Here is a 27,766-nt window from a genome sequence, read left to right on the forward strand (position 1 = left end):
AAAACGTAAATGCATTTTATTGAAATTTTATGTGATAGACCAACACAAAGTGGTACATAAATTGTGAAGTGGAAGGAAAATGATAAATGGTTTTCAAAATGTTTTACAAATAAATGTGTGGTGTGCAGTTGTGTTCAGCCCCCTTTACTCTGATACCCCTAACTAAAATCTAGTGGAACCAATTGCCTTCAGAAGTCACCTAATTAGTAAATAGAGTCCATCTGTGTGTAATTTAATCTCAGAATAAAATATAGCTGTTCTGTGAAGCTCTCAGAGGTTTGTTAGAGAACCTTAGTAAACAAACAGCACCATGGAGGCCAAGGAACACACCAGACATCAGGGATGAAGTTGGAGAAGTTTAAAGTAGGTTATAAAAAAAAAATAATAATAATATCCCAAGCTTTTGAACATCAATCCATCATCCAAAAATGGAGAGAGCATGGCACAACTGCAAATCTATGAAAACATGGCCATCCACCTAAACTGGCAGGCCGGGCAAGAAGAGCATTAACCAGAGAAGAAGCCCATGGTAACTCTGGAGGAGCTGCAGAGATCCACAGCTCAGGTGGGAGAATCTGTCCACAGGATAACTATTAGCCATACACTCCACAAATCTGGCCTTTATAGAAAAGTGGCCAGAAGAAAGACATAAGAAGTCCTGTTTGCAGTTTGCGAGAAGCCACGTGAGGGACACAAACATGTGGAAGACGGTGCTCTGGTCAGATGAGACCAAAATTTAACTTTTTGGCCTAAAAACAAAAAGCTCTATGTGGCGGAAAACTAACACTGCACATCACCCTGAACACACCATCCACCAGGGGGGCCGAATACAAATGCACGCCACACTTTTCACATATTTGTAAATAAAAATTGAAAAACATTTATCATTTTCTTTTCACTTCACAATTATTTATGTGACCCTTGGTGTTGGTCTATCACATAACATCCCAATCACATTACCACCTCCCTCCCGGTCTAGTTATTTCTGGGTAGTTACATGCACATCTTGTCTCCACCTTGCCCATCAGTTTGCACTTACCTTATGGCGATCATACACCCACGTTCCTTTCATCACTCTAGCTCCCAATAGGTTGTCACTGCCCACTATGGATTATTCAAATATGGTTCCGGAAATGTTTTGCTAATCTAGCGGGAGTCAGGTAAATACGATGAACAAATTTACAATAGTTGAGTTGATCCCAAGCAGATATAAGTCTAGTAAGTTGCACATCCAAAACATCTTCCCAATCTTCAGTTTCAAGGAAATGTGTAATTACTTAGTGTGGGGACAGTTAACCTTTTTTTTTTTTTTTTTTTTTTAAAGTACATGATTTTGCAAGAAAAAAAAAAAAAAAAAAAAAAAAGTGCATCTATTCCAAATCTTCTGCATTTTTATTTCTTCCCAGAGGAGCCTACAGAGCACTGAACCAAGGAACAATCAGAGTCCTGCAGACAAAGCCTCCAGATTTCTTTCCCATACCTCTGTACTGGCTGTCAGTTGGAAAGCTGAAGGATAGGTCAATGAACAACGATGGCGCTCATCAGCTCCCTCACAGATCATTGTGAGGTTGGAAGACGAGACTTGTAGTTTCTTGGCTCACAGATTCCTATGAATGAATGATGCACCTGTGCAAGCAGAGCCCCATACAGCTGCGCCGATTTTGAAATATGACAGTGGGTTCAGGGGAGAGGAACCCCTGTCTGCTGTCACGAGGGGGGAGGGTGGTGGAGTGGGAGCTGTAGTATGTATGTTACACCCTAAATATTGGCGTAATGTGCTCCAAAATGTAGCCTTTAAATTTTAGATTTAAAATACCCTAGTAGTTCTACAATGCTGGCAAAAAAAAAACACAGGTAATAGAATACAATGTGATGTCAGAGCTTGTGATAACGATAATTTATGAAGCAGCCGAGATTCAAAGTTTATTCAGAATTGATTTGGCGGTACAGTGGTGTAGTGGTTAGCACTCTCACCTAGCAGTAAAAAGGGTCGCTGGTTCAAATCCCAACCATGACACTACCTGCCTGGAGTTTGCATGTTCTCCCTGTGCCTGCATGGGTTTCCTCCCGGTGCTCGTTTCCTCCAACACTCAAAAGACATGCAGGTAGGTTAATTGGCTTCTGTCCAAAATTGGCCCTAGTATATGAATGGGGACCTTAGCTTGTGGGCTCCTTGAGGGTAGGGAACAATGTGAGTGTGCAATGTACAGGCATAGGGGTAGACACTTGCTCAGGTTGAACTGGATGGACTGGTGTCTTTATTCAACCTTACTAAGGGCCGGTTCACACAGGGGGCGACACGACTTGCCGTGCCGCGATCTGACAAGTCGTCCATGTTCTGTACAATGGAACCGTTCTAAGAGGAGCGACTCGAGTCGCTCCGTCTTAGAAAAAAGGTTCCTGTACTACTTTTGGGCGATCTCGGGGCGACTTGCATTGACTTCTATACAGAAGTCATTTGCAAGTCGCCGCTGAGGTCGCGGCAGGTCGCGGCGAGGCAAGTCGTGTCACCTCGCATCGCCCCCAGTGTGAACCGGCCCTAACTATGAAACTATGATTGCTGGGTTGGAGATTTTCAGCAAAATATTTACACTTCTCGATGATGACTTTCATGTTCCTTGCATCACCCAGCTTTGCTCAGACTTCAGATAATCAGTATAACTTATGTAAGAAGGTTACAAAATAAATGCAGATTTCACAAACTAAGCATAAAATTTGCTTTTTTTTTTCTTCTGTATCATAACATGTGGCACAAGGGTAGGGTTGGACATTTAAATGCAAAATTATGGAGCCAGTTACATTTACTGTTTCAAGCAGCTATTGATTAATGGTGAAAAATGTATCAGGCCCTAAATTAGGGGAGCAATCGTCTATGTACAGCAGGGATATGCAATTAGTGGACCTCCAGCTGTTGCAAAACTACAATTCCCAACATGCTCTGCCTCTGGGCGTCATGCTTGTGGCTGCCAGAGTTTTTCTATGCCTCATGGGACTTGTAGTTCTGCAACAGCTGGAGGTCCGCTAATTGCATATCCCTGATGTACAGTATACAGATGTGGTTCCATGCCTCTATATAATCCTAATGCTCCACACTGGATGTATCCACAGGCAGTGTATGATTCTATTAGCCCCTACAAAGATTTTCTTGGCTTTACCAGGATTGATGCCCTAAGGGCCGGTTCACACTGCAGGCGCGGCGAGGCGTCTCAGACTTGCCTCGCCGCGACCTGCGGCGACCTCAGCGGCGACTTGCAGAGGACTTCTGTATAGAAGTCAATGCAAGTCGCCCCCGAAGTCGCCCAGAAGTAGTACAGGAACCTTTTTTCTGAGTCGGAGCGACTCGAGTCGCTCCTCTCAGAACGGTTCCATTGTACAGAACGGGGGCGACTTGCGGGAGCGAGGCGAGGCGAGTCGTGTCGCCTCGCATCGCCCGCTGTGTGAACCGGCCCTTAGAGCCAACTTCTGTTCTGTCAGCAGAAAACAAAAGGTATGAACTGAACCTTTCCAACCCACCTAAACAAGGGTCTGACTTTCAGTGTTGTTTTGGATAGGCTAATTTTTATAACGCAGCATGGAATACTACTGCACTGTGACCTACTGCGATAACAGTTTTTGGTATATTAAAGCTGGAACTAAACCTTCCTATTCTTTACAGCCAAGAAAGCTGCCATCTTTGTCTCTGATCTGCAGTTGCCATGGTGCTGCACATGTGATCAGTTATGACACCAACCATTTGATGGCTTGATAGATTCAAACCCACCAATTGTCTTGGTGACCTTTGTTACCAGGAAAGAAAGTGATGGGAAATACAAAATGTCACAGTCATCACCAGAACAGTTAGGTGAGGGGAAATTTGGATAGCTGTTCATGCATCAGCCACCTAAGAAGGAATTTTCCATTACTTTGGAGAGACTTCCTCTTACTTCTTGTTGTGTCAGTGGGTAAGAAATAAATAAATAAATAATGGGGAGCTCTCTCGGCAACTGACCACAAACAGCAAAAGGAGGAAAAAAAAATATATATATAATAATAATAATAATAATAATAATAATAATAATAAACAATGGTTCTAAACACTCCATAATTTTACGAAAACATAAAAAATTGCTGATATAACTGTAATAATGTAGGCGGGGGGCTAATGCAGCCAGCAATCAGTATTGAGCTTTTGCTGGGAAGCTGCCACAAGTGCCATCGGAAAGGGTTATAGGGGACTCTCAGGGCTGGTCCATAGATCTACATAGATAAATGCAGGCTCACATAGAAAACAACTGTTCACACCATAATGCTGTGGTGTCATCTCAGTCTCATTAGGGAAACTTCTCTTCACTTCCTGTCCTGTAGACTCAAAAGCAAGTGAGAGATAACTGTATGATGCAATGAAAATCCCCTCTAAGTCCTTGTACACATGGTCGGAGATTCCGACAACCAAATCCGTCGGATTTTGTCAGAAACTGTTACATACACACAGTCGGACAAAGTTGTCGGAAAATCCGACGCGATGGCGTTATTTCGTTACGATGGGACTACGTTCACGCTAGTAGCCAATAGCTTTGGTGTAGGAATTTGATCTGAGCATGCGTGGCACTTTGTCCGATCGGATTCTCTACACATGATCGGAGTATGTCCGATCGGAGCATTTTGTCGGAAAATTTTACCAACAAGTTGGAAAACTTGGTCCGACAAAACGGTCCGATCGGACACATTCCGTCGGAATCTCCGACCGTGTGTACAAGGGCTTAGAAAGCCGTCAGTGGAACAAGTGTCCTCATTGGAAAATGTACCCTCTGTTAATGTTCTAGTGGCAACTTTAAATTTTAAATTTACCCTCAATTTCATTCCTGGTGACATTGGCATTGGGATAGAGAAGGGCGAACCTCCTTAAAATAGACACAACAACCACCCGAGAGAGGTTCTAACCCCACAATATGCCATTAAAACTTTCACTTTAAAGCATTTCCACTGTGCATCTTTTTAGTAAAATGTAATTTGGCGGGTGGTCATCATAATTCTTCTTTGAGTACAATCCATTGGTTGCTTGGCTGTGTATGGGTTAACAACTCCATTCTAATCCACCTACAGTATCACAGGTAGGTACCTCTTCATCCATTATGCTATATGTACTTCTCATAATGTGACACACAGGAAAGAACGGCTCTTTATTCAGTGAAATGCATTGCTTCCAGCAGTTTCTGAATCATTGTTATTGTGCGGAGCTGGATTTAAAATGACAAAGCTTTTGGCACGGTACAGTCAGTATTTCTGCAAGCATGTAAACTGCTGTCTGATGCATTTTTGTGACTCCATGGTCCAAAGCATCACGTATTGTCTTAATGTTCACATGCTGGGCATGGCCTGCAGTCTGCGCTCTCAAGCGTTACATTTATTTTTATCCATTTTGCCTAAAATGGTTCCATGTGATGTCATGTAACGATGGGGGAGGGAGGGAGAGCAAAGCTTTCAGTATAAACACTGAGAACAGTTCCACTGATACAGACCAAAGCTGTATATGTTAGATGGAGTTAAAGGCGATCTTTTTATACAAGTCTCTTACAATATTATTTTCTAGGTCTGGACATGTCTAGGAAGACACATCCAGCACATCTTATACAAACGTAGGGATCTATAGTGAGCTGGAGGACAAGATAGATAAGAAATACATTAAATAGTCTTATCAAAAACAACAAACTGCCCACACAGTCGCACAATGGCTCGCAGGGGTAAACGATATCGAGCAACTGGGAGGACCTGACCTAGGTCCTTCTAGACAAGGCTGAGGAACACGAGACTAGGTGGCTCTATTGGAACCTCCTTCACTTCTCTGATGAATATCTGCACTGTGTGGATCCACATACACAAACCCTGGATTGCGAGCAGAATTCCTTCCAGAAACACGCTTGGAATCCAAAGCACTTGTATATCAAAGTGAATTTCCCCCATAAGAAATTATAGAAACTCAAATGATTCATTCCACAATAATTTATTCATAGGTCCTTCAGTTTATAGTTCATATAAAAAAAAATATATATATTATAGCAATAGGACCAGGTTGTGATACCATAAAATGTCCATCCACAAATGGAAGCCTCCACAGCAGGATTAGAAGCAAAATCCAGCAGGAGCTCCAGAGTATAAAAGAGAAGAGAGGCGCCTCCAAGGGTAGCAATATGTTGCTAAATGTTGTACCTTCATTAAATGTAACCATAGCGCTACACTTATGGGTGCCCCTCTTCTTTTATACTCGTTGTGACATGACAAGTCAAAATGTATATCAAGTCAAAATGTATTAAAAAAATGTTGCTTGTCTTTGCTTGTTGCTTGCCAAGGGTTTAGACTCAGTTCACACTGGGGCAACTTGTCAGGAGACAAAGTCACCTGACAAGTCGCACTCCATTCTGTACAATGGAACTGTTCTAATAGGAGCGACACAAGTTGTTCAGACTTAGAAAAAGGTTCCTGTACTGCTTTTGGGGCGACTTCAGGTGACTTGCATTAACTTCTATACAGAAGTCATTTTGCAAGCCGCCCCTGAAGTCGGATGCAGGATGCCTGAGGCATTCGCGCTGCAAGTCGTGCTGCCTCAGTGTGAACCGACTCTCACTGTAGTCATTGTACCAGATCTTTATTGAGTCATGGTGCCGATTTACTTCTCTCGGGCTCCCACAGTGGTGACCTTCTTTCCTCCCCACCCCTTTTTCTTCTTCATCTTCTCCTCTCTCGCTTCCTCCTTCTGTAAATGTATAATCTACATCTTCTTAATAAATATGTTTTGTGGATTTACACTATGTGGGCATATCAGTTTTGATTCTATGAGGAGTCTTGCACCATCTTTGTGGCCATATATCCATTATAATCCTGAGAAACCGGGAGGTGGTATGATGATCACATGTAACCGTCGGGGTCTCAGCACCGGATACTAGGATATTGTTTGCTAGAAGCTTTAATGACGCTCATTACACAGCGGTGGATAGCACTTTTCATTGGGACGTTTTTCATCTATGCACATTTTAAACTGACCTATAAAATCGTTTTTTTATTTTTCCACCATTAATGTGGTTTATATGATTATAAGCGTGGCAGAATTGTGTTAATTTCATTATGTACAAAGACTGTAAAAGGTTATCTTAAAAATATAAAATTAAAAGATGTAAGTAAAGCCAGCCATATAGATGGGTTGCAGGAAAGAAAATCTCTTGATTCCCCATCAACACAGACACTGATGATGGGTGAATTCCTCCCACGGAGTTGATCCCGTTCTCCTGGCGGAGGGTGGGGGGAGTTGTCCCTGCCGGGCGATTACTGCTAACAGCTAGAATAGCCGCTAGCAATGATGGCATGTAAAATTTGACAGGCTGGTTGTACCCAAGTTGATCGACCGATCAACTTTGGTACGTTCACCCTGCCTATGCTTGTTTCAAATTGTCTATGGCCGTCTTCACATAGCCTGTTCAAATTTCACATGTTGGTAGCAATACACACGTACCAAAAGTCGGCCAGTTCAGCAGCACCGGCTTCTGTCGAACGGTCATGCTGGAAAACCATCATTCGATCAGCGCTCACAGCCAATGGCTGCAAGTACTGATCAATGTATATAACCGATTCTACGCAGAAGCAATGTGCAGTCAAGAACTCAATGACAAAGGAGGGGTGCAGGCTGTCCGCCATCCACAGAATATTTACAGATATGGAGGACACCAGTGCCAGGAGCCACGTCTTGTTATTGGGGACTCTTGTCAATGGTGTCATCTCTGCAAACAAACATTCTGTAGCCTCTGCGGATGTTGGACAGCCTTGTCAAGAACTCAATGATGGTAAGTTCTACTTGAAATCCATTATTTACCAGCAATGAAAACAAAGATTTACAACCCAGGACGCGACTACCAACAGGTGAAATTTGAACGACCTAATGTAAGTGAATAAAAAAAAAAAAAAAAAAACACCTGTACACCCACAAATTGTTAATCAGCCAATCACATGGCAGCAACTCAAAGCATTTCAGCATCTAGACGTGGTGAAGACAATTTGCTGAAGTTCAAACAGAGCATCAGAATGGGGGAGAAAGGGGATTTAAGGGACTTTGAATGTGGCATGGTTGTTGGTGCCAGACATGCTGGTTTGAGCATTTCAAAAACCGGGATTTTCACACACACACACACACACACACACCCCATCTCTAGCGTTTACAGAGAATGGTCCAAAAAAGAAAAAAAAAAGCGACAGTTGTGTGGACTAAAATGCCTTGTTAATGTCAGAGGAGAATGGGCAGACTGGTTTGAGATGATAGAAAGGCAACAGTAACACAAATAACCACAACCAACATATGCACAACACATCGAACCTTGCAGCAGATGGGCTACAGCAGCAGACAACAGGTGTCACTCCTGTCAGCTAAGAATAGGAAATTGAGGCTACAATTTTCAAAGGCTCACCAAAAAGTGGGCAAAAAAAAAAAAATTAAAAATGTTGCCTGGTCTGATGAGTCTCAATGTCAGCTAAGACATTCAGATGGTAGGGTATAGTTGCTGACCATGTCCATCCCTTTATGACTACAGTGTACCCATCTTCTGATGGCTCCTTCCAGCAGGATAATGCTCCATGTCACAAAGATCAGATCATCTCCCCACTGGTTTCTTGAACATGACAATGAGGTCCCTGCACTCCAATGGCCTCCATAGTCACCAGATCTCAATCCAATAGAGCACCTTTGGGATGTGGTGAACAGGAGATTTGCATCATGGATGTGCATCGCGCTCTCTCTCTCTACACTGTGATCGATTTGCTCTCTTGCCCTGATGTGGTCAGTTTGAAATAGGAAAAACACAGAGGGACTGGTAGGATCACCAGGTATGTCACACAAAAGGAAGAAATACAAAAGAGAAGAGGATATTTTCCATACAAGTACATGAGATCACAGACTCCTATCAGAAATATGAAATGACAAGGTAACACTTTGCACGTTTCTTACTCCATTGCCACAATACTGTTGTGTAGCTCTGGATTGTCTGAGCAGAATCAGGAATGCCCGTCCCTTGGCAATGTTGGCTCTAAAACAGAAAGATGCCTCCCATAGCAAAGCTGTGATGAATGCCATATGATCAACTGACACGAGTTACACAATATTTCTCTTTACATGCAATTTAAAAAGCAAAATTAAATTCAAAAAGCAAAGACATGAAACAGGGAAGAACTGGGAAACATCGAACATCCTATTTTACTGCGACAAGACATTCCTTCATCCATGCCATAAGGCAGAGCTGCCAATGTATGAAGTGTCAGAAGCAGCGAGACACTCTGTACTCACCCCATATACAGAACGTCTCCTGACCGTCTTCAAACAATAATTTCAGTATATAATCAGTTTGCCGTTGAGCAGTGCGGGGTGTACAAAGATGGCCGTCACCACCTTCTGCCAGCTTGCCAGGGTGTAAGATGTTGTCCGCTGCTGGCTTTGCGTTCTGTCACATTAGGAAACCTATTGGAACGCATAGCAGCCATGTTGGAACATATGGCGCATGCACAGTAAGCATTTGTTGCTCAGAACGTCACGTCCATTACATTTTCTGATGGTTAGCGGTATTCTGACAGTAGACCTGGCTTTTCTTACTGTCTGTGCCCTCTGTTAGGGACACTCACCCTCTATTTATCCTGTTTATGGCTGTCGCAGAGAATGAAAATGAAATTACCGTATTTAGTCGGCATATAACATGCACTTTTTTCTCCTTAAAAGCATGTGAAATTCATGGGTGCGTGTTATATGCTGATCCCCACCGATTGTGACGAGAGGAGTGAGCGGAGTCGAGATTCACAAAGTCGAGAGTACTTCGGCTAGACTCAGCTCCTCTCGCAGTGCCGCCCATCTCCACTAATTGCAAAAGGAGAGGAGCGAGGGGAGCCGAGATACATAAAGCCGAGTGTACTTCGGCCAAACTCGGCTCCTCTCGCATTCCCGCCCCTGACTGTGAGCAGAGCCGAGTCTAGCCAAAGTACACTCGGCTTTGTGTATGTCGGCGGCGCTCGCTCCAAACTGCGCCAATTTTAAATGACACAAGGCTGCAATGATGGACACTGGGAAAATGTTTGCAAATGTGTGCTAACTAAACCCCTGCTTTTAACAGACGGACAGGTTAATTTGGTTGATCAGCAGACTGGTTGGTGAGTTGAGCTATGGAATTGTCTTAGTTTTATATGTATATGCCCTCCATGGGCTCCTCACTGCGAAGGCCAGTTATGGGTGTGGACAGTGGCCAGGTTTTAGCAGCATCTTTGGAGCGGTGAAGGAGCGGTGTATTCACTGCTCCTACCCATTAAAATCAATGGGGCAGAGCGGCTATACTACTGCGGCAGCGCTTTGAGGGTGGTTTCAACCCTTTATCAGCTGCTAGTGGGGGTTAAAACCACCCTGCTAGCGGTCGAATAACACCGCTAATACGACATGATGCTTCCCCTTTTGGGTGGAGCTCCACTTTAAGCTTTGACAGAAAAACCTGAAAGCTGATTGGCTTTTATGCAGAGATGTGCCAGACTTTGCAGCCTTTAAAAAAAAAAAAAAAAAAAAAAAAAAAAAAAAAAAAAATCATCACCTCTCAATGGTATAACAGGAAACGGCCCCTAAATGGAAGTGAAAGGAAATCTCCCCAATGGGGACACCGCTATAAAACTCTCCCCCACTCTGCAAAAATCAAAAAAATGCTTCATCTGTAGGCATAGCAGTGTTGTCACCAGACTATCAATACACAAACTCCTAAGGTCACCAATGTAGCATTAGGTGCTCTCCCTACAGGAACTCCCAGTGATCTGACAGCCCCTCTTCTCTTCTATATTATGCCAACCCATTAAGGCCCCATTCACACCTATGCATTTTTGGTGCTTTTTGCAGATTTGCACTACAGTCCATTTAACATGGTTTACTATGGAACACGCTCTGTAGTGCAAACCTGCAAAATACAAAAAGGCATTAGGTGTGAACCAGGCCTAATGGCTGACCTCATTCTATGAAGCTGATGGACACACTGGAGAAAAACCTTCTCTACACTACCAGATACAGAGTTCAATGTATGGAAAAGCAAACTGAACATATTGACACAGCTCTGTAGACACGGCTCTCTAGTATTTGTCTCATTCAGAAATAAAATAATACAACTCTTGCACTAGAAGTTGACAGTATAACCAATTAAAGCACACAAACCCTAAAACAAAATTTCAATATATGTTATAAAATACATCTACAATGAATAATATCGTCTACTGCAGAACAAACCATCTCTTATTTACACGTGTGCTGCGTGATCACGTATGCAACATGCATTTCGTATGGCACCTCTATGCACCAATACATCTGCACATGGCAGGGGATTGCAGTGTGTTATACAAAAAAGGATCATGTATGATTTTTACAAATGAGTTAATAGCCCATTGTAAAAAAATAAATAAAAATAACGGACCAGCCCCCCCCCCCCCCGGCCCCCATTTTACTCACCTGAGCCCTTCGATCCCTCCCTGGTGACATGCTCTTCCTCTCTGCCCGGGGTTCTCGACTCTTGATTGGAAAGATTGATAGCAGCACAGCCATTGGCTCCAGCTGCTGTCAATCAAATCCAATGATGGGGGCGCTGGTCTGAGTCCAGCATTCTGTGTCTATAGCTGCATATTCTGGACTCAGGAGCGTTGCCACAAGGTAACCCCGCCGGGGGCCCAAAAAGACAAGGATCGGGGCCACACTGGCAAAACGAACTGCACTGTGGAGGCAAGTACATTATAATTTTTATAATATATATATATATATATATATATATATATATATATATATATATATATATATATATATATATATATATATATATATATATATATATATATATATATATATATCTTTTTTTTTTTTATAACAAACACGAAGGTTTAGTGTCACTTTAAGCAATCACATTCAAAACTCATGTTAAATAGGAGTCAGTACACACCTGCAATCATTTAAAGCGTCTGATTAACCCCAAATAAAGTTTAGCTGTTCTAGTAGGTCTTTCCTGACATTTTCTTAGGCTGGCCATACACTTTACAATTTTCTTGTTCAACTTTCCTTTAGATTTACCAAAACCATACAAATATGAGCTCACACCTAAGCCCTTTCAGTTTATATGCAAACAGGCAGGCCCTTGAACTACATAGTTGAAGGTAAATGTAAAGGAAATTGAATAAGAAAATTGTATAGTGTATGGCCAGCCTTAGTTGCATCCTCCAAAAGCCATGGTCTGCAGAGAGCTTCTCATTGTTAACCACTTGCTTACTGGGCACTTAAACCCCCCTCCTATCAAGACCAATTTTCAGTGCTGATGCACTTTGAATGACAATTGCACGGTCATACAACACCGTACCTCAAATTAAATCAAAATTTTATCATTTTTTCGCCAAATAGAGCTTTCTTTTGGTGATATTTGATCACCTGTGCGATTTTTATTTTGAAAAAAAAAAAAATTTAAAAAAACCGATAAAAAAAAAAAAAAAAAAAAAAGTGTAATTTTTTTATTTTTTGTTCTAAAATTTAAAAGACTGGTAATTTTTGTCCGTCATTGATGTACCCTGATGAGGCAGCAGTGATGGGCACTGATAGGCAGCACTTCTAGGTGGCACTGATTGGCACCACTGGTCGGCATGTATAGGTGGCATTGTGGGCACTTTCAGACGGCAATTATGAGGCATAATTGCCTCTTCTGTTTCGGGACTGATGTCCCTTTAAAGGTGAGCAGGTGATCGGCTTTTTTTTTTCTCCTCTGTTGTCAGCATGAGAAGAAAAAAAAAAAAGTGATCACCGAGCTTTTGATCATGTGATCAGATGTAATTGGCTGACAGATGATCACATGGTAAGGGCCCGTGAGCGACCCCTTACTCAGATCAGTGATCACCTGAATCTCAGTGACAGGGGCCTCAGTCAAGGCATAGGGAATTATTAACAGTTCCAAATACCAGTCAGTCAATATTGGCACAAAACCTTCAGGCTTCTGCTAGAAAGCTGAACATGAAGAGGAATGTCATCTTTTAGCATGACAACGACCCAAAGCATACATCCAGAGCAAAGGAATGGCTTCAGCAGAAGATTAAAGTTTTGGAATGGCCAAGCCAGAGACCAAACCTGAATCCCATTGAAAATCTGTGGTGTGATCTGAGGGGGGCTGTGCACAGGAGATGCCCTCCCAATCTCACAGATTTGGAGTGTTTTTGCAAAGAAGAGTGGGCAAATATTGCCAAATCAAGATGTGCCATGCTGATAGACTCATACACAAAAACACTGAGTGCTGTAATAAAATCAAAAGGTGCTTCAACAAAGCATTAGTGTAACGTGCACACTTATGCAACCTTTTTCTTTTTATTTTTGCTTTCTTCCACCTAAAAGATTTCAGTTTGTTCTTCAACTGAGTTGTACAGTTTATAGGTCACATTAAAGGTGGAAAAACTTCTGAAATTACTTTTTTTTTTACATCACAGAAACTTGACATTTTAAACAGGGGTGTGTAGACTTTTTACATCCACTATCTGGTCTTCCGCAGTCCACAGAACAAGGAAATGCAATTATTTTACTAAATATAAACTGCTAAATACCTTTCCTCATCAGCAGTATACAGCAGTCTCTCAGTGTCTGGCCGAGCAATGGTTAAAACTTTTGGGAGAAGTTTTCATTCTCTTCTGACTGTCCTATGAGGCTGCATGACTCCTGACTGTCTGGATGACAGAGATAGAGGTGATAGAGATACATAAACCAAATTGAGCATGTGCAGCTTGCCCCCTTGCCTCTGTTCTATTGGGAGATGGATTGGGGACATTGGAAGAATGGGAGGAACAGAGAAGACAGAATCAAACAGCCTTTTTACACAATGCAGAAGATTAACCCCTTATGTTCCACAGTGAGTATAACAAGCATGCTTTACTGCACATACAGACTGATTTTACTATTGTGGGTTTAGTAACACTTTAAAAGGCAATGGCAAAGAACTAAATAGACTTTCAACTTTAACTGGTGATCCTGCCAGTTGAAATCCAGGGAACGGCAGCAATGTCACATAGTTACTAGGAATCCACTGACTGCCTTGACTGTGCATAGGCTCAGCAGAAGGCCAAGCGGCTTCCATGAAAGTGAATAGAAAAATGAAAAAAAGGATATTTTTAGGAAATAAATTTGGCAAGTCCAAGAACATTGTGAACTATATTAGGATCTGACAACATCTTGCTTGCAGGAAATGAAGCTTCATATCCACAATTTATTAAATATGCAGAATCTAAATGATATAAAAGAAGCTTTTTATGCATTATAGAGAATTATAAAATGACGCAGAAAACGTCCCGCCATAGAAAGATGATCCGGAAAAGCTTTCCAATGACTCCACTCATCCAATATGTGAAATGAACAATCACCCTGGTGTAAAGAACAGACCCACAGGGCAAGGAAGATGCCAAGAGAAAAAGCGGGACATGCCACGCACATTTGTTGGTAGAACATTCTCTGGAGGTAAGTAGACTGCATTTTCAGTGAGGGGACGATTGCAGCGTTTACCTTATATTCACCCATTCATGGGAGAAGTAGGTGGGCTGCCATTGCTGGAAATACGACTTTCCTGGTTGGGTCTGTCTGTTTAAATTACAGACCTGGAAGGAACACTTATTCTGGGTCAGCTACTTTATCCACTTCATCTCGGGAAAGTTTTACCCCTTTCATGTCCAGGCTATATTTGTAATCTGTGCTAGTCTAACCGACAAGTGCGTGGTCGTGCAATAATGGGGACACTAATTCTTGTGACCTGCAAGTCCCCAGGGCATGCCCTTACATTTTCAGGGATTTCCTCTCACTTCCTGTTTGGCTATGGGACAGGAAGTGAAGGGAAATCTCCACAATGGGACACACATGGTGAATAAAAATCTGACAGGGGTTAAAGAGGAAATAAACCCTGATGGGTTTTTCTTCCTTTCTTCTCTAAAAAGGTAAAAGGCATAATGTGATAGTTAGTATGCATCGCATACTAGCACTTTTTGTGCCACTTACCTGCAAAGGAAGCCATCCCCGCTACAAGCCTTCATTCCAGGGCAGTGGACTCCGGCTGTGTGACTGGCCAGAGCCGCTGCTTGCGGCACACGCTCCTGAAGAAACAGCACGGACGGCCGTCCCTTCGGAGTGCATGCGCTGATGACATCATCAGCGCAGTAAGCCGTGAATATCTCCTAAGCGGTGCAAGTTTAGGAGATATTACAGTATATATAGGAAAGTCTTATTATAGATACAAATGTTACAACCTCTTTAAATCCTCCTGTGCTCTTGCCAAAGGGAAAAAAAAAAAAAGGGGGGGTGGGGGGTGTTGCCTATAGTTCTACATTGTTTCCATGAACTACACGGATAATGGCCAACATGCTGAAACAATTGTATGCAGTTTGACATACAGAGTTCTAAAATACCAGGCTGTATGTGTGCGGAGGACCGGAGTTCTGGGTGGACAGTTGGACCCGGAACAAAGGAATTCTCATGAAAAGTTCTACCCACAAACCCAACATGAGAACAGCAGCCTTATTGGTTGGAATTGTGATGAAGCGACACATTGTAGATACATTCTGCTATAAAAAGACGACTGTACTGCTTTTCAGACTAAACTAGCCACAAATAAAAATCAGACAGCCAACACTGAGGGTCAGCAAATAAATGGAAACAAACAAGCCAGGCCTACTTTGGAAGCTGCTATTCATCATGTCTTGTCAGCAGCAAGATCATCATCAATAAAAGCAGGCAATCAGCACTAGCGGGATTTAGATAGAAGTCAGGGAACGGGGGAGGGGAAGCACCGTCATATGATTTCAATAGGTTCCCCCTAATGGAACAAAATGACAAACAGGGCTGAGCCAATGATCTTGTTAAAGCTGCATGACTATGTGATGATGAAGTAACAAAGTCCGATTATGATGAGACTAGTTCAGGATCACATTCTGTATGTATATCTACTGGCATCAGGTCCTCATCACACCCGGAGGACATAGAAGAGCCTCTACTGAGGTCATGATCACATTATTATTATTCAGGATTTATATAGCGCCAACAGTTTGCGCAGCGCTTTACAACATGAGGGCAGACATTACAATTTGGTACAAGAGGAATCAGAGGGCCCTGCTTGTTAGAGCTTACAATCTAAAATTCACTCTTCTACCCAATTAAAGACCAGGCTTTTTCTGGAGACTTTGTTCCAACGTAAATGGGTTTTGCAATTTTTATGTAACACGGCATTTGCACGTCGGTTTTCCAGACACAAATTTTGTTTAAAAATAAAACCACACACACACACACACACACACACACATACACACTTTAAAAAGGGGTTATAAATTCAGAAGGTTTTTATCTTAATGCATTAGGATAAAAAAAAATAATAAAAACCACCACACCCTGTGTGCAGCAGCCCCCCTCCCCCCCCATACTTACCTGAGCTCCATCTCTGTCCAGCCGTCTGACTTTCCCTCCCGATTGAATCAGGAGAGAGAGGTGGTGGGCAGGGCCGCAGCTCCATGTCTGAATGGACACAGGAAGCTGCGACTCTGCACGAGTGCCCCCATAGCAAGATGGATGCTATGGGGGCATTCGACAGGAGGGAGGGGCCAAGAGAGCAGAAGAAGAGGCACCCAAGAAGAGGCTCTGGGCTGCTCTGCACAAATCCACTGCAACAGAGCAGGTAAGTATAACATGTTTGTTTTTTGCTTCTTTTTTTTTTCTCTCTTCAATAAAAATAACGAGACTTTACAATCACTTTAATGAATTTTAATGCACACAAACACAATATCATACTCAATTTTTGGTAAAATATAAAGGATGTTGTTGCAGGACCAATGCTCGCGCCTTTGAGTTCAAGCACAGGGGAGCTTTAAAAAAAAAAAAAAAATTGAAATGCATTTTATTATTTTTACACTGTTTCTTTAATTTTTTTATTGCTGTCACAAGGAATTTAAACATGCCCTGTGACAGCAACAGACAGTAATAGACCCCAGGTCTCTCCATAAAGAGTACCTATTAAACCCTAGATGTCTCCTCTGCCCTTAAAAGCACCTGAACACACCGAGATTGGCGTGATCAGATACTTTTCCATTTTTAAAAAATGGTACCGTTTAAATCTGGGCAAAAGGGAAGGTGATGAAAATGCTCCTTATTTCCAGTTTCCTATACCATAGAGCCCATTGGAGACCTTACAGTCCTTGATGAACTCTGGTAAGATGGTAGAGCCTAGAGAGGCACCGGTGGGTGGATGGGAGTGACCCCTCCTGCCACCCGTAAAAGCCATCCAGCGGCAAATTATGCACTAGGATGGCTTTTACATAAAAATCGGCTGCTGGCTGTAAAAAACAAATACTGGGATGATGCCTGTAGCTGCAGGAATCATCCTGGTATAGCCACTAAAAGTGCAACTCCACTTTGTTCAGAAAAACATCTAGGTACATTGCACGGATTTTAACAAACTTTGTTGCAGATTCCTACCTTTTGTTATTCTGACAGCATATCTGTGCATTTGTCTGTGTCCATGTGTACAGTAAATCTGTATGGAAGTGGGTTTAAAATAATTAATCAGCTGCTGCATCTGCAGGGCTCTATGGAGAAACGTTGCAGGGTCTGCATCCCTTTAGACTTGATTTCCCTTTGGAAGTATCTCTCCAAAAAAAAAAAAAAACGACATTCTTGTTGCAGGGGGATGCCCAAAATTTTGTCTTGGTGAATAATTCTGGGAAAATCAGTGAGCCAATCACAGAAGCAGGAAATGTAATATATGGGAGGTGTTCTATACACTGTCTGTGTACAGAACAGCTCCAGGTAACCATATTGCATTTTACAGAAAATTATAGCTTGTCCGTTATGTCCGGCCCGCAGTGACTCTGCCACCAGAGCATTGCCGATCTGCTTGGTTTTAAAAACAGCTGCTGTCATCAGCACTATGAACAGCAAGTCCTGAAACCAAAGCCGCTCCCCCACAGCCTTCCACGCTGCCACGCTATGCTGTGGATTGGCTGACCAATGATGTCACCAGTGCAGCACGTCCCAGCTCCTGCCTGCTGTTTGCCAGCAATCCTTCCGCTTTCAGCATGCTTGTATAGCAGTAGGATGGAGACGGGAAGTGCAGGAGAGCTGACATAAATGGGGGAGACTCTGGTGGGGACACAGAAATTGGGGAGACTCTGGTGGGGGACACAGATGTATTCATCATTCATATTTAATTTAAAATGTTATTCATTCATTTTTTTTAAATAACTTTTTTTGGCCCTCGAATATTTGTAAAATCTACAATGTGGCCCTAGTGCTGAAGTCTGGAGACCCCTGATCTAGTGGTATCGGATCCCCTCCATCATCACATTCCTGGAGACTCAGGAAACAGATGAGCCTCTGCTGAGCGCTTGGCAGGCAGCTCTCACATTAGGGCATGGTTGCTTAGAATGGCAGCAAATACCAAGGAGTTAGACCCCATTCACAGCTGAGCGTTGTGAAGCCTGAAGCCACAAAACGCTGGAGGGGAAAAAAAATAAAAAAATCTATTATTCTCAATAGAGATGGTTCACATCTCCAAAACGCCTGAAGCTCAAACGTTCTTGAACTTTTTTATTTTATTTAAAAAAGCAGATTTGGGCATGTTTCTGCTTTTTACATTGGTGATCTTTTGACCTGTACAAAGTTGCGACAAATAGTGTGACTCTCTGCCTGAAAACACTACACTCAGGTGTGAATGGGGCCTTAAAGTGGTTCCAAACCCTTACAAACCACTGACCTAAAGGTAAGCCTAGATTAAGGCTTACCTGTAGGTCCAAGAAATATCTCCTAAACCTCCATGGTTAAGGAGATATTTTACAAAAATAGGGCACTGACTGTCTATGGCGCATGCACGCCGTAGACAAGGGCGCAGGCGCACTGGGCATGGCGCAAGTGAAGGCACACATGCAGTCACTTACGGCTGCCGTGCGCATGCGCCGGAGTGACATCATGTGAGTGGCTGGAGCAGCGATATCCGGAAGAAGATGGACGATTTGTGCTACAGGGGACAGCAGTGACTTCGCTGGCTCCTATGTCAGGTAAGTGACACATAATGGGCTACTATGCAATGCATAGTAGTCCATTATGCTTTACCTTTGCAGGGAGACAAAGAGGAAGTAAGCCCATCAGGGTTTACTTCCTCTTTAACCACTTGCCTACTGGGCACTTAAACCCCCCTCCTGCCCAGACCAATTTTCAGCTTTCAGAGCTCTCATACTTTGAATGACAAATTACTCAGTCATGTAATACTGGACCCAAATTTATTTTTTGTCCTTTTTTTTTTCTTCACACAAATAGTTTTTTGGTGGTATATGATCACATCTGGGGTTTTTTTTGTGCTATAAATGAAAAAAAAATTTAAAAAATAAAATAAATAAAAACCACAACACATTTTTCTTTGTTTCTGTGATAACATTCTGCAAATTATTAATTTTTCTTCATACATTTTGGTCACAATTTATACTGTCACATATCTATGGTACAAATAACCCAAATTAGTGGATATTATTTGGCTTTTGTGAAAGTTATAGAGTCCACAAGCTGTGGTGGCCTCTCTCATTTCTTGCAACCCAAACAAGACCGCAAAGTACAAATACCCCACAAATTACCCCTTTTTTGAAAGTAGACATTCCAAGGTATGTAGTGAGAGGTATGGTGAGGTTTTTGATGTTATTTTTTCCCACAATTCTTTGCAAAATTAAGATTTTTATTTTTTTATTCCACAAAATTGGCATTGTAATAGGTTATTTCTCTCACGTGGCATGTGTATACCACAAATGACGCCCCAAAATACATTCTGCTACTCCTCCTAAGTATTACAATACCACATGTGTGGGACTTTTCCACAGCCTGGCCACTTAGAGAGGCCCAACATGCAGGGAGCACCATCACATGTTCTAGGAGCATAAATTACACATCTAACTTGTTGACTACCTATTACACTTTTGAAGGCCCTGGAGCACCAGGACAATGACACAAGACACTGATGTGGCACTGATGACAGATGGCACTTACTCACGCTGCAGCCCGGAAGCTCTCCCTCCTTACACGTGGTCTCTGTGTGAGGAGGAAGAGCCGGCGATGAGAGATGATCTCATATGTATGATCTTTCATTGGATACTCAGATCGAGTGATAAATGGCCGCTGTGATTGGCCATTTAGCAGGATCTGTGATTGGCTGTGTCCAATGGACACGGCCAACACAGAATTTCCCTGAAGTAAACAGGAGGACGTCCAGGGATGCCTTCCCGGCAATTGAGCGCCGCGCTGTAGCCGTCTTTTGGCTATAGCGCGGGCCCAAAGTGGTTAATGATGCATTGTTCTAAAATAGCAACAAGTCTGTGCAAAGGAACAGTCCTAAAACAATTCCTGGAAGCGAGCGGCACTTCACAGTTTGGATAACATCCTCTCTGTCAACAACTCGTACTAACAATATCACCATACAAAAGGAAAGACGGAATTCTCATCAGAGTTGTATTTACTAAGAGAGGGAACCACAAGTAACAGCTGAAATCCAACACAGAGTAATCAAAATTGGACTTCTAGATAACGCTAGGTTCACACCTATGTGTTTTTGCGGGCCGTGTTTGCAAAGGCTTGGCAAAGAAATGGGCTGATGTCCCTGCGTTTCCGCAAAAAAAAAAAGTGGGGGGGGGTGGGGGGGTTGTATTTGAAGATGGAGGAGGTACATGCACCTTATCAAAAATGAGGCTAGAGGGGGGGGAAAAAAAAAAATGGCATGGCCTTTTTAACCATGCGATTTCCCTGTGGTTCCCACACTTGCAAACACGCGTGGGATGTCATTAAGAATGAATGGCAGCCCTGAGCATCTCCCAAGAGCAGCCCATTTGCACTTGCTGCGATTCCCACCCAGCATGCATAGGTGTGAACCTAGTGTAAGGGGACATCACTGGACTATAGTATACAGGTAGTCTTGTCTCATGCATATCACTAATACAGGCTCATCTCCCATCACATACACACTGGGCCTCATTTACTAGAGTAAGACACTGGACAGAGAAGGTGAAGTTGAATTTGCTTCAATCAACCAATCCTGTGCTAGGAAAAAAATAATTGTATTTTTTTACTTTTGCTTGCATGTGATTAAAAGTAAACCCAAACATACAAATTAAAGAGACTCCTTTAGTAGATCAGCCTGTAGAATATGAGATTTACCCATATTAATGATGTACACAGTGATCACATTTACACCAATCAGCCATAACACTATGACCACCGACCATCAGCCATTGAGGCATGGACTCCACTAGACCTCAGAAGGCATGCTGTAGTATCTGGCACCAAGCCATCAGTAGCAGATCCTTCAAGTCCTGTAAGTTGCGAGGAGGGATCTCAACAGATCAGACTTGTTCTTCCAGTACATCCCACAGATGCTTGATAGATTGAGATCTGGAGAATTTGGAGGCCAAGTCAACACATCAAACAAACTGATGTGTTCCTCTAATCATTCTTGAATTTATCAGACCAGACCACCTTCTTCCATTGCTCCATGGTCCAGTTCTGATGCTCACATGCCCATTGTAGGCACTTTTGGTCATGAATATGGATCAGTATGGCCACCCTGACCGGTCTGTGGCTACACCATCCCCATACACAATAAACGGATGCATTGTGTGTTCCGACACCTTTTTATCAGAACCGACATAATCTTTCTGCAATTTGAGCTTCAGTAACTCTTCTATAAGATCGGACTACATGGGCCATGCTTCGCTCCTCAATGAGCCTTGGCTATCCATGACCTTGTCACAGGTTCGCCGGTTCTTTCCTTGGACCACTTTTGGTCGGTTCTGTCCACTGCAGACCGGGATCACCCCACAAGAGCTGCAGTTCTGGAGTTGCTCTGACTGTCTTCCAGTCATCACAATTTGGCCCTTGTCAAAGTCACTCAAATACTAACACATTCCCATCTTTTCTACTTTTGACACATCAACTTCAGGGACAACATGTTCACTTGCTGCCTAATATTAACCTTCAGATGCCAATGTAATGAGGTAATCAATGTTATTCATTTTACCTGTCCATGGACATAATGTTTTGGGTGATCAGTGTACATGTCACTGACATCTCATTCTCTACTGCAGTTGGCAAGGTTTAGTGTAAGATAAATCACCACCCAATCTGCTGTCAGTGTGCACTGAACCTTTAAGGCTACATTCACATCACTGCACAGGGGTGCCCACTGGGGAGGATTAGTAGATTCTAAATCTAAACACTTCCTACATATACTGTGTGCGAAGAGCAGCTGTCAGATTTCTACTTTGTACCAATAATGGGCAGCAGTGCCACCGCTGTTCACATGTAACCGCTGCTCTGAGCGCCTACATGCAAATATAGCCTCTAACCGACCCTGGAAACAGACACTATGGGGCTGATCTACTAAAACTGGAGGGTACAAAAATCGGGTGCAGCACTACTGCATAGGAACCAATCAGCTTCCAGTTTTTATTATCAAAGCTTAATTGAACAAGCTGAAGTAAGAAGCTGATTGGCTGCCATGCACAGCTGCACCAGATCTTGTACTCTCCAGTTTTAGTAAATCAACAGGAGTGCATCAAGGGTTGGCACTTCTGTGGAGTTCTGGCCGCAGATAAGCGTACAGTTTGTATAGCACAAGCATTTGTTTAGCCACCTCTGAACGCAGCAAACTACGTGCCCCTGATCGCCCATGTGAATTTTTGTCGAAATTTGCCCTTTGGCAGTTGGGGGGGGGGTGGTAACACCCCACGGGGGAAGACGCTGATTTACCAACCCTAACATCTCCCCTTTCACCTGAAAAAGCAGAGGGTGTAAACATGCCTTGGTCACAATGCTTTGCTCCGTGCCTGGAATTATTCCCCCGTTGCAATCAGCAGGCACGAATGCCCACCAAACGTAACCCATTAAAATGAATTAAGTGCAAGTGGTGCAGCATTTATAACACATGGTGAGGAATCGCTTCCTGTCAGACACCTCTGAAAAGCGATCCAAGCAGTGATCACTTTTCAGAGGAACAGCGGTCCTTGCTGCACATGTGAATGAGCCCCTTAATCCATCATCCACAAACCTGGAGAATGTTGTCCATACACAGGTGTCAGGTTTTCCCAAACAAGATCCAAAGAACCCAGCGCACATGGACAGCACAGTGGCTTAGAAGTTCAGATTCATTGTTTAAGCGGAACTCCACTTTTGTTGAGAAAAAACACTTTTCCCTCTGTGTGATCTACGTTATGTACATCACAAGGATTTTAACAAACTGTTGCAGTTTCCTACCTTTTGTTATTCTGAAGAAATCCATGTGGGTTTGTCTGTGTCCACGTGGGAAAGTGAATCAAGTGGGAGTGGATTCATAATAATCAACCAGCTGCTGCACTTGCAGGGCTCCAAGGAGGAAAGCTGCTGGGCCTGCATCCCTTTAGACGTAATTTCCTATTGGGAGCATCTTGCTAAAAAATGAAATTTTTGTTGCAGGGGGGATGTTTGAAATCTGACTTGTATCATGTCTTTTATAAAATTTTGCAAACAGGTCATTTTTCTCCATCATTGTGCGCTGATGAGGCGGAACTGGTAATCGGTGCCTTGATGATCAGTGTAAATGTCCCTTTTAAAGAAGCTGGTTATCGGTTCTCTTCTCCTCTCCACACACTGTCAGTATGAGGAAAGGAGAGCCAATAACTGGCTTCCATTTACATCCGTGATCAGACACAGCTGATCACATGGTAAAGAGCCGCCGATTGTCTATTTACCTCAATTTGTGATCAGCAGCGTCCCAAGGACACTGATCACAGAGTGCGCCCAATCACTGGAGACCGTCATATGACAGCCTCCCAAAACTAGTCGTCCGCGCTGTAGCCGTCATTTGGCCATCACGGTTGGCAACTGGTTAAGTCTCCAAGTTATGAGGTGTGGCCTTCATGGATCGGACTTGTTCTTCCAGCACATCCTACAGATGCTCCATTGGATTGAAATCTGGAGAATTTGGAGGCCAAGTCAACACTTCAAGCAGGAGTTTCGCTTTTTTTTTTTTTTTTTTTTTAAAGTCAGGAGCTACAAAATGCTGCAGCTGCTGACTTTTAAAATATGGACACTTACCTGTCTGTCGCTCGGCTCTCAGGTGCTGCTGCCACCATCTTCAGTATGGGAACCAGGAAGTGAAGCCTACTGCGAATGCGCGAGTTACGTCGCGCAATACGGACGGTCCCTGCTGTCTCTGGGACCCGTGTGTTTCCCAGCAGACAGCAAGTGGCGTAAATACCCGCAGATTCTGCCGCTATCTATGCCCGGACGTGGGTGCAAATACCTGTATTATACAGGTATCTGCACCCCCCTCCCCCCTGAAAGGTGACGATAAGCGGAAGTTCCACTTTAGGGTGGAGCTCCACTTTCAACCTGGTTGTTGTGTTTTTGAATTTATCAGAGCAGGCCCCCCTTCTTCGTTGCTCCGTGGACCAGTTCTGATGTTCACATTCCCATCGTAGACATGGGTCAGCATGGACACCCTGATCGCTCTGTAGCCCCGTACACACCAAACTGATAGAAAGGTGCCAGAACACACAGTGTATCAGACATACAATACTACAAATGGTAAATACTGCGCTGTCCCAAAATAAACAGAAATTCAGTGACCTTACAGCGGCAACTTTTCTGTGAGACACACACAGCCAAACTCAAATAGTCCAAAAATAAAGTTAAGCTATACAATTTAAAAAAAAAAAATAAAAAAAAAAATAAAAAAAATAAAAATAAAAATTTAAAAAAAAATCCACACAGCAATAAAGAAATCCAATAAAATCGCACAGTGCACTACCAATCACCAGAATGGTGTGCGATTTCCAAAGAAATGCCTCCACCGCATGAAATTGCCACTTAACAGGTCCTTATGACCTATTACAGAAGGCCTTTCCTGCTTGTGGCGATTATACCCAGCCAATGCCTCTGTTCATCCGGGAGGGACTCATGCTGAAGAGCACCCGCCACTCAAGGGAGAACCCCATCATATAAAAAAGGAGCCCAAAGATAAAAGGCTTCCATAGCGTAAAATCCTTAATTTAATATATAAAAGGCCGCGCTTACAAAAAAAAAAAATAGTATAAAACACTCATGAATAAGCCAGCAGACTCAAATGTAGCAGCCCTTCTTCTCGGGACCTGCACAAACGTGGTGACGTCAACACATCGCTCCTCCCTACACGTTTCGTCACAAGATGACGTCGCCCTGGAGCACCTATCAGAATTGACATTAACCTTTTCAGCAATTTCACTACAGCAGCGCTTCTAGGATCGGACAAACCTTTGCTCACCACGTGCATTAGTGAGCCTTGGCCATCCATGGCCCTGCCGCCGATTTGCAGGTTTTCCTTAGGCCACTCTTGGTCGGTCCTGCCCACCACAGACTGGGAACATCCTACAAGAGCTGCAGATTTGGAGTTGCTCCGATCCAGTCGTCTAGCCATTACAATCTCAAAGTCGCCAATATCCTTACACTTGCCAATTTTTTATTCTTTCAACACATCAACTTCAGGGACAACATGTTCACTTACTGTCTAATAGACCCCACCTACTTTCAGATACCATTGTCACACAATAATAAACGTTATTCACTTTACCTGTCAGTGACCAGAATGATCTGGCCGATCAGTGGATATTGCCGTGGTTTTGGAATAGTGGCGATAATGATCTGGCTGATCGGTGCATATGGCCGCGGTTTTGGAATAGCAGTGATAATGATCTGGCTGATCGGTGCATATGGCCGTGGTTTTGGAATAGTGGCGATAATGATCTGGCTGATCGGTGCATATGGCCGCGGTTTTGGAATAGCAGTGATAATGATCTGGCTGATCGGTGCATATGGCCGCGGTTTTGGAATAGTGGTGATAATGATCTGGCTGATCGGTGCATATGGCCGCGGTTTTGGAATAGTGGTGATAATGATCTGTCTGATCGGTGCATATGGCCGCGGTTTTGGAATAGCGGTGATAATGATCTGTCTGATCGGTGCATATGGCCGCGGTTTTGGAATAGCGGTGATAATGATATGGCTGATCGGTGCATATGGCCGTGGTTTTGGAATAGTGGCGATAATGATCTGGCTGATCGGTGCATATGGCCGCGGTTTTGGAATAGCAGTGATAATGATCTGGCTGATCGGTGCATATGGCCGCGGTTTTGGAATAGCAGTGATAATGATCTGTCTGATCGGTGCATATGGCCGCGGTTTTGGAATAGTGGTGATAATGATCTGGCTGATCGGTGCATATGGCCGCGGTTTTGGAATAGCAGTGATAATGATCTGGCTGATCGGTGCATATGGCCGCGGTTTTGGAATAGTGGTGATAATGATCTGGCTGATCGGTGCATATGGCCGCGGTTTTGGAATAGTGGTGATAATGATCTGTCTGATCGGTGCATATGGCCGCGGTTTTGGAATAGCGGTGATAATGATCTGTCTGATCGGTGCATATGGCCGCGGTTTTGGAATAGCGGTGATAATGATCTGGCTGATCGGTGCATATGGCCGTGGTTTTGGAATAGTGGTGATAATGATCTGTCTGATCGGTGCATATGGCCGCGGTTTTGGAATAGCGGTGATAATGATCTGGCTGATCGGTGCATATGGCCGTGGTTTTGGAATAGTGGCGATAATGATCTGGCTGATCGGTGCATATGGCCGCGGTTTTGGAATAGCAGTGATAATGATCTGTCTGATCGGTGCATATGGCCGCGGTTTTGGAATAGTGGTGATAATGATCTGGCTGATCGGTGCATATGGCCGCGGTTTTGGAATAGCGGTGATAATGATCTGGCTGATAGGGGTATAAAGATCTGTAATAAGCGGCATTACTTCTTTGAAGCTGATTATTTTTCCCCTACAAAGAAAATAAACAATGTATGCCCCATGTCAGGACTGAATGTCACTTTCCTGATCTTCTGTATAACAGTCCCTGCAGACACAATGATGAATGTCCATCACCATCCTGATATATGACATTCAATGAATGAGCCTGGAATAAAAGGGGGGGGGGGGGGGGAATGGGAAAGTCCTGCAGGCACTGTTGGTGGTGGGGGAATAATATGGTAACACCCCCCGTATTGGATGATCCCAGCAGGCCCCGTCCCTCCCCTCAGTGCTATGATAGCGCAGACCATCATCTATCACCCTCATTGATCCGGGTGATCCCCAGCACAGCCCCGCTCTACCTTCTCCTCCGCCTCCCGGGCCAGCCTCTGCCTTATCTCGGTCATCCTGGTCCTGCGGAGGGATGGAGTCCTCAGCGCTGCACTGCTCCGCTCTCAGTCACCAGCTGATTCCCCGATATTCCTCGGCCCCGTGACGTGCGGCTCCCCGACCTCCTTCTCCAACTCCGGAGCAAGAGCGCGCCTGCCGAGCACCCGCACCGCCCTCCTCGTGCCCATTGGAAGAAAGCTGCGGGGGAACAGCGCCCCTATCTGCCAGTAGAATGAAGCGTGTACTCTGACAGCCCCGGGGAGCGCGCTCATACCTTAGCAAGCCCCGCCCGCATGTTGCCATGACGTCATGGTTTCCTGCACGGTTTACAGGAGGTGTGTAGGATGGAGAACACTGTAGTCACATACCTTCATCTTATGTTATATTATATATATATATATATATATATATATATATATATATACACAGAGCGTGTCATGTCATCTCTAGATCTGAGGAGGGAGCTCGTTAACCACTTCAGCCCCGGAAGATTTGGTTGCTCAATGACCAGCCCATTTT

General features: G+C 43.6%; 1 protein-coding gene across 1 annotated transcript in view; it reads right to left on the bottom strand.

Annotated features, from left to right (window-relative positions):
- Window positions 1-27,412, bottom strand: part of CDS2 (CDP-diacylglycerol synthase 2) — an 81,520-nt gene extending 54,108 nt beyond the window's left edge. Inside the window, exon 1 of the mRNA XM_077469477.1 lies at window positions 27,220-27,412. Within this exon, the coding sequence (XP_077325603.1) occupies window positions 27,220-27,264 (45 nt within the window). The 5' untranslated portion in view covers window positions 27,265-27,412. The remainder of the gene's footprint in view (window positions 1-27,219) is intronic.
- Window positions 27,413-27,766: the final 354 nt, after the last annotated feature.

The sequence above is a fragment of the Lithobates pipiens genome, unplaced genomic scaffold, assembly GCF_037356315.1.
Source record: "Lithobates pipiens isolate NorthernLeopardFrog02 unplaced genomic scaffold, aLitPip1_a1.2 Scaffold_8, whole genome shotgun sequence".
Lineage (NCBI taxonomy): Eukaryota > Metazoa > Chordata > Amphibia > Anura > Ranidae > Lithobates > Lithobates pipiens.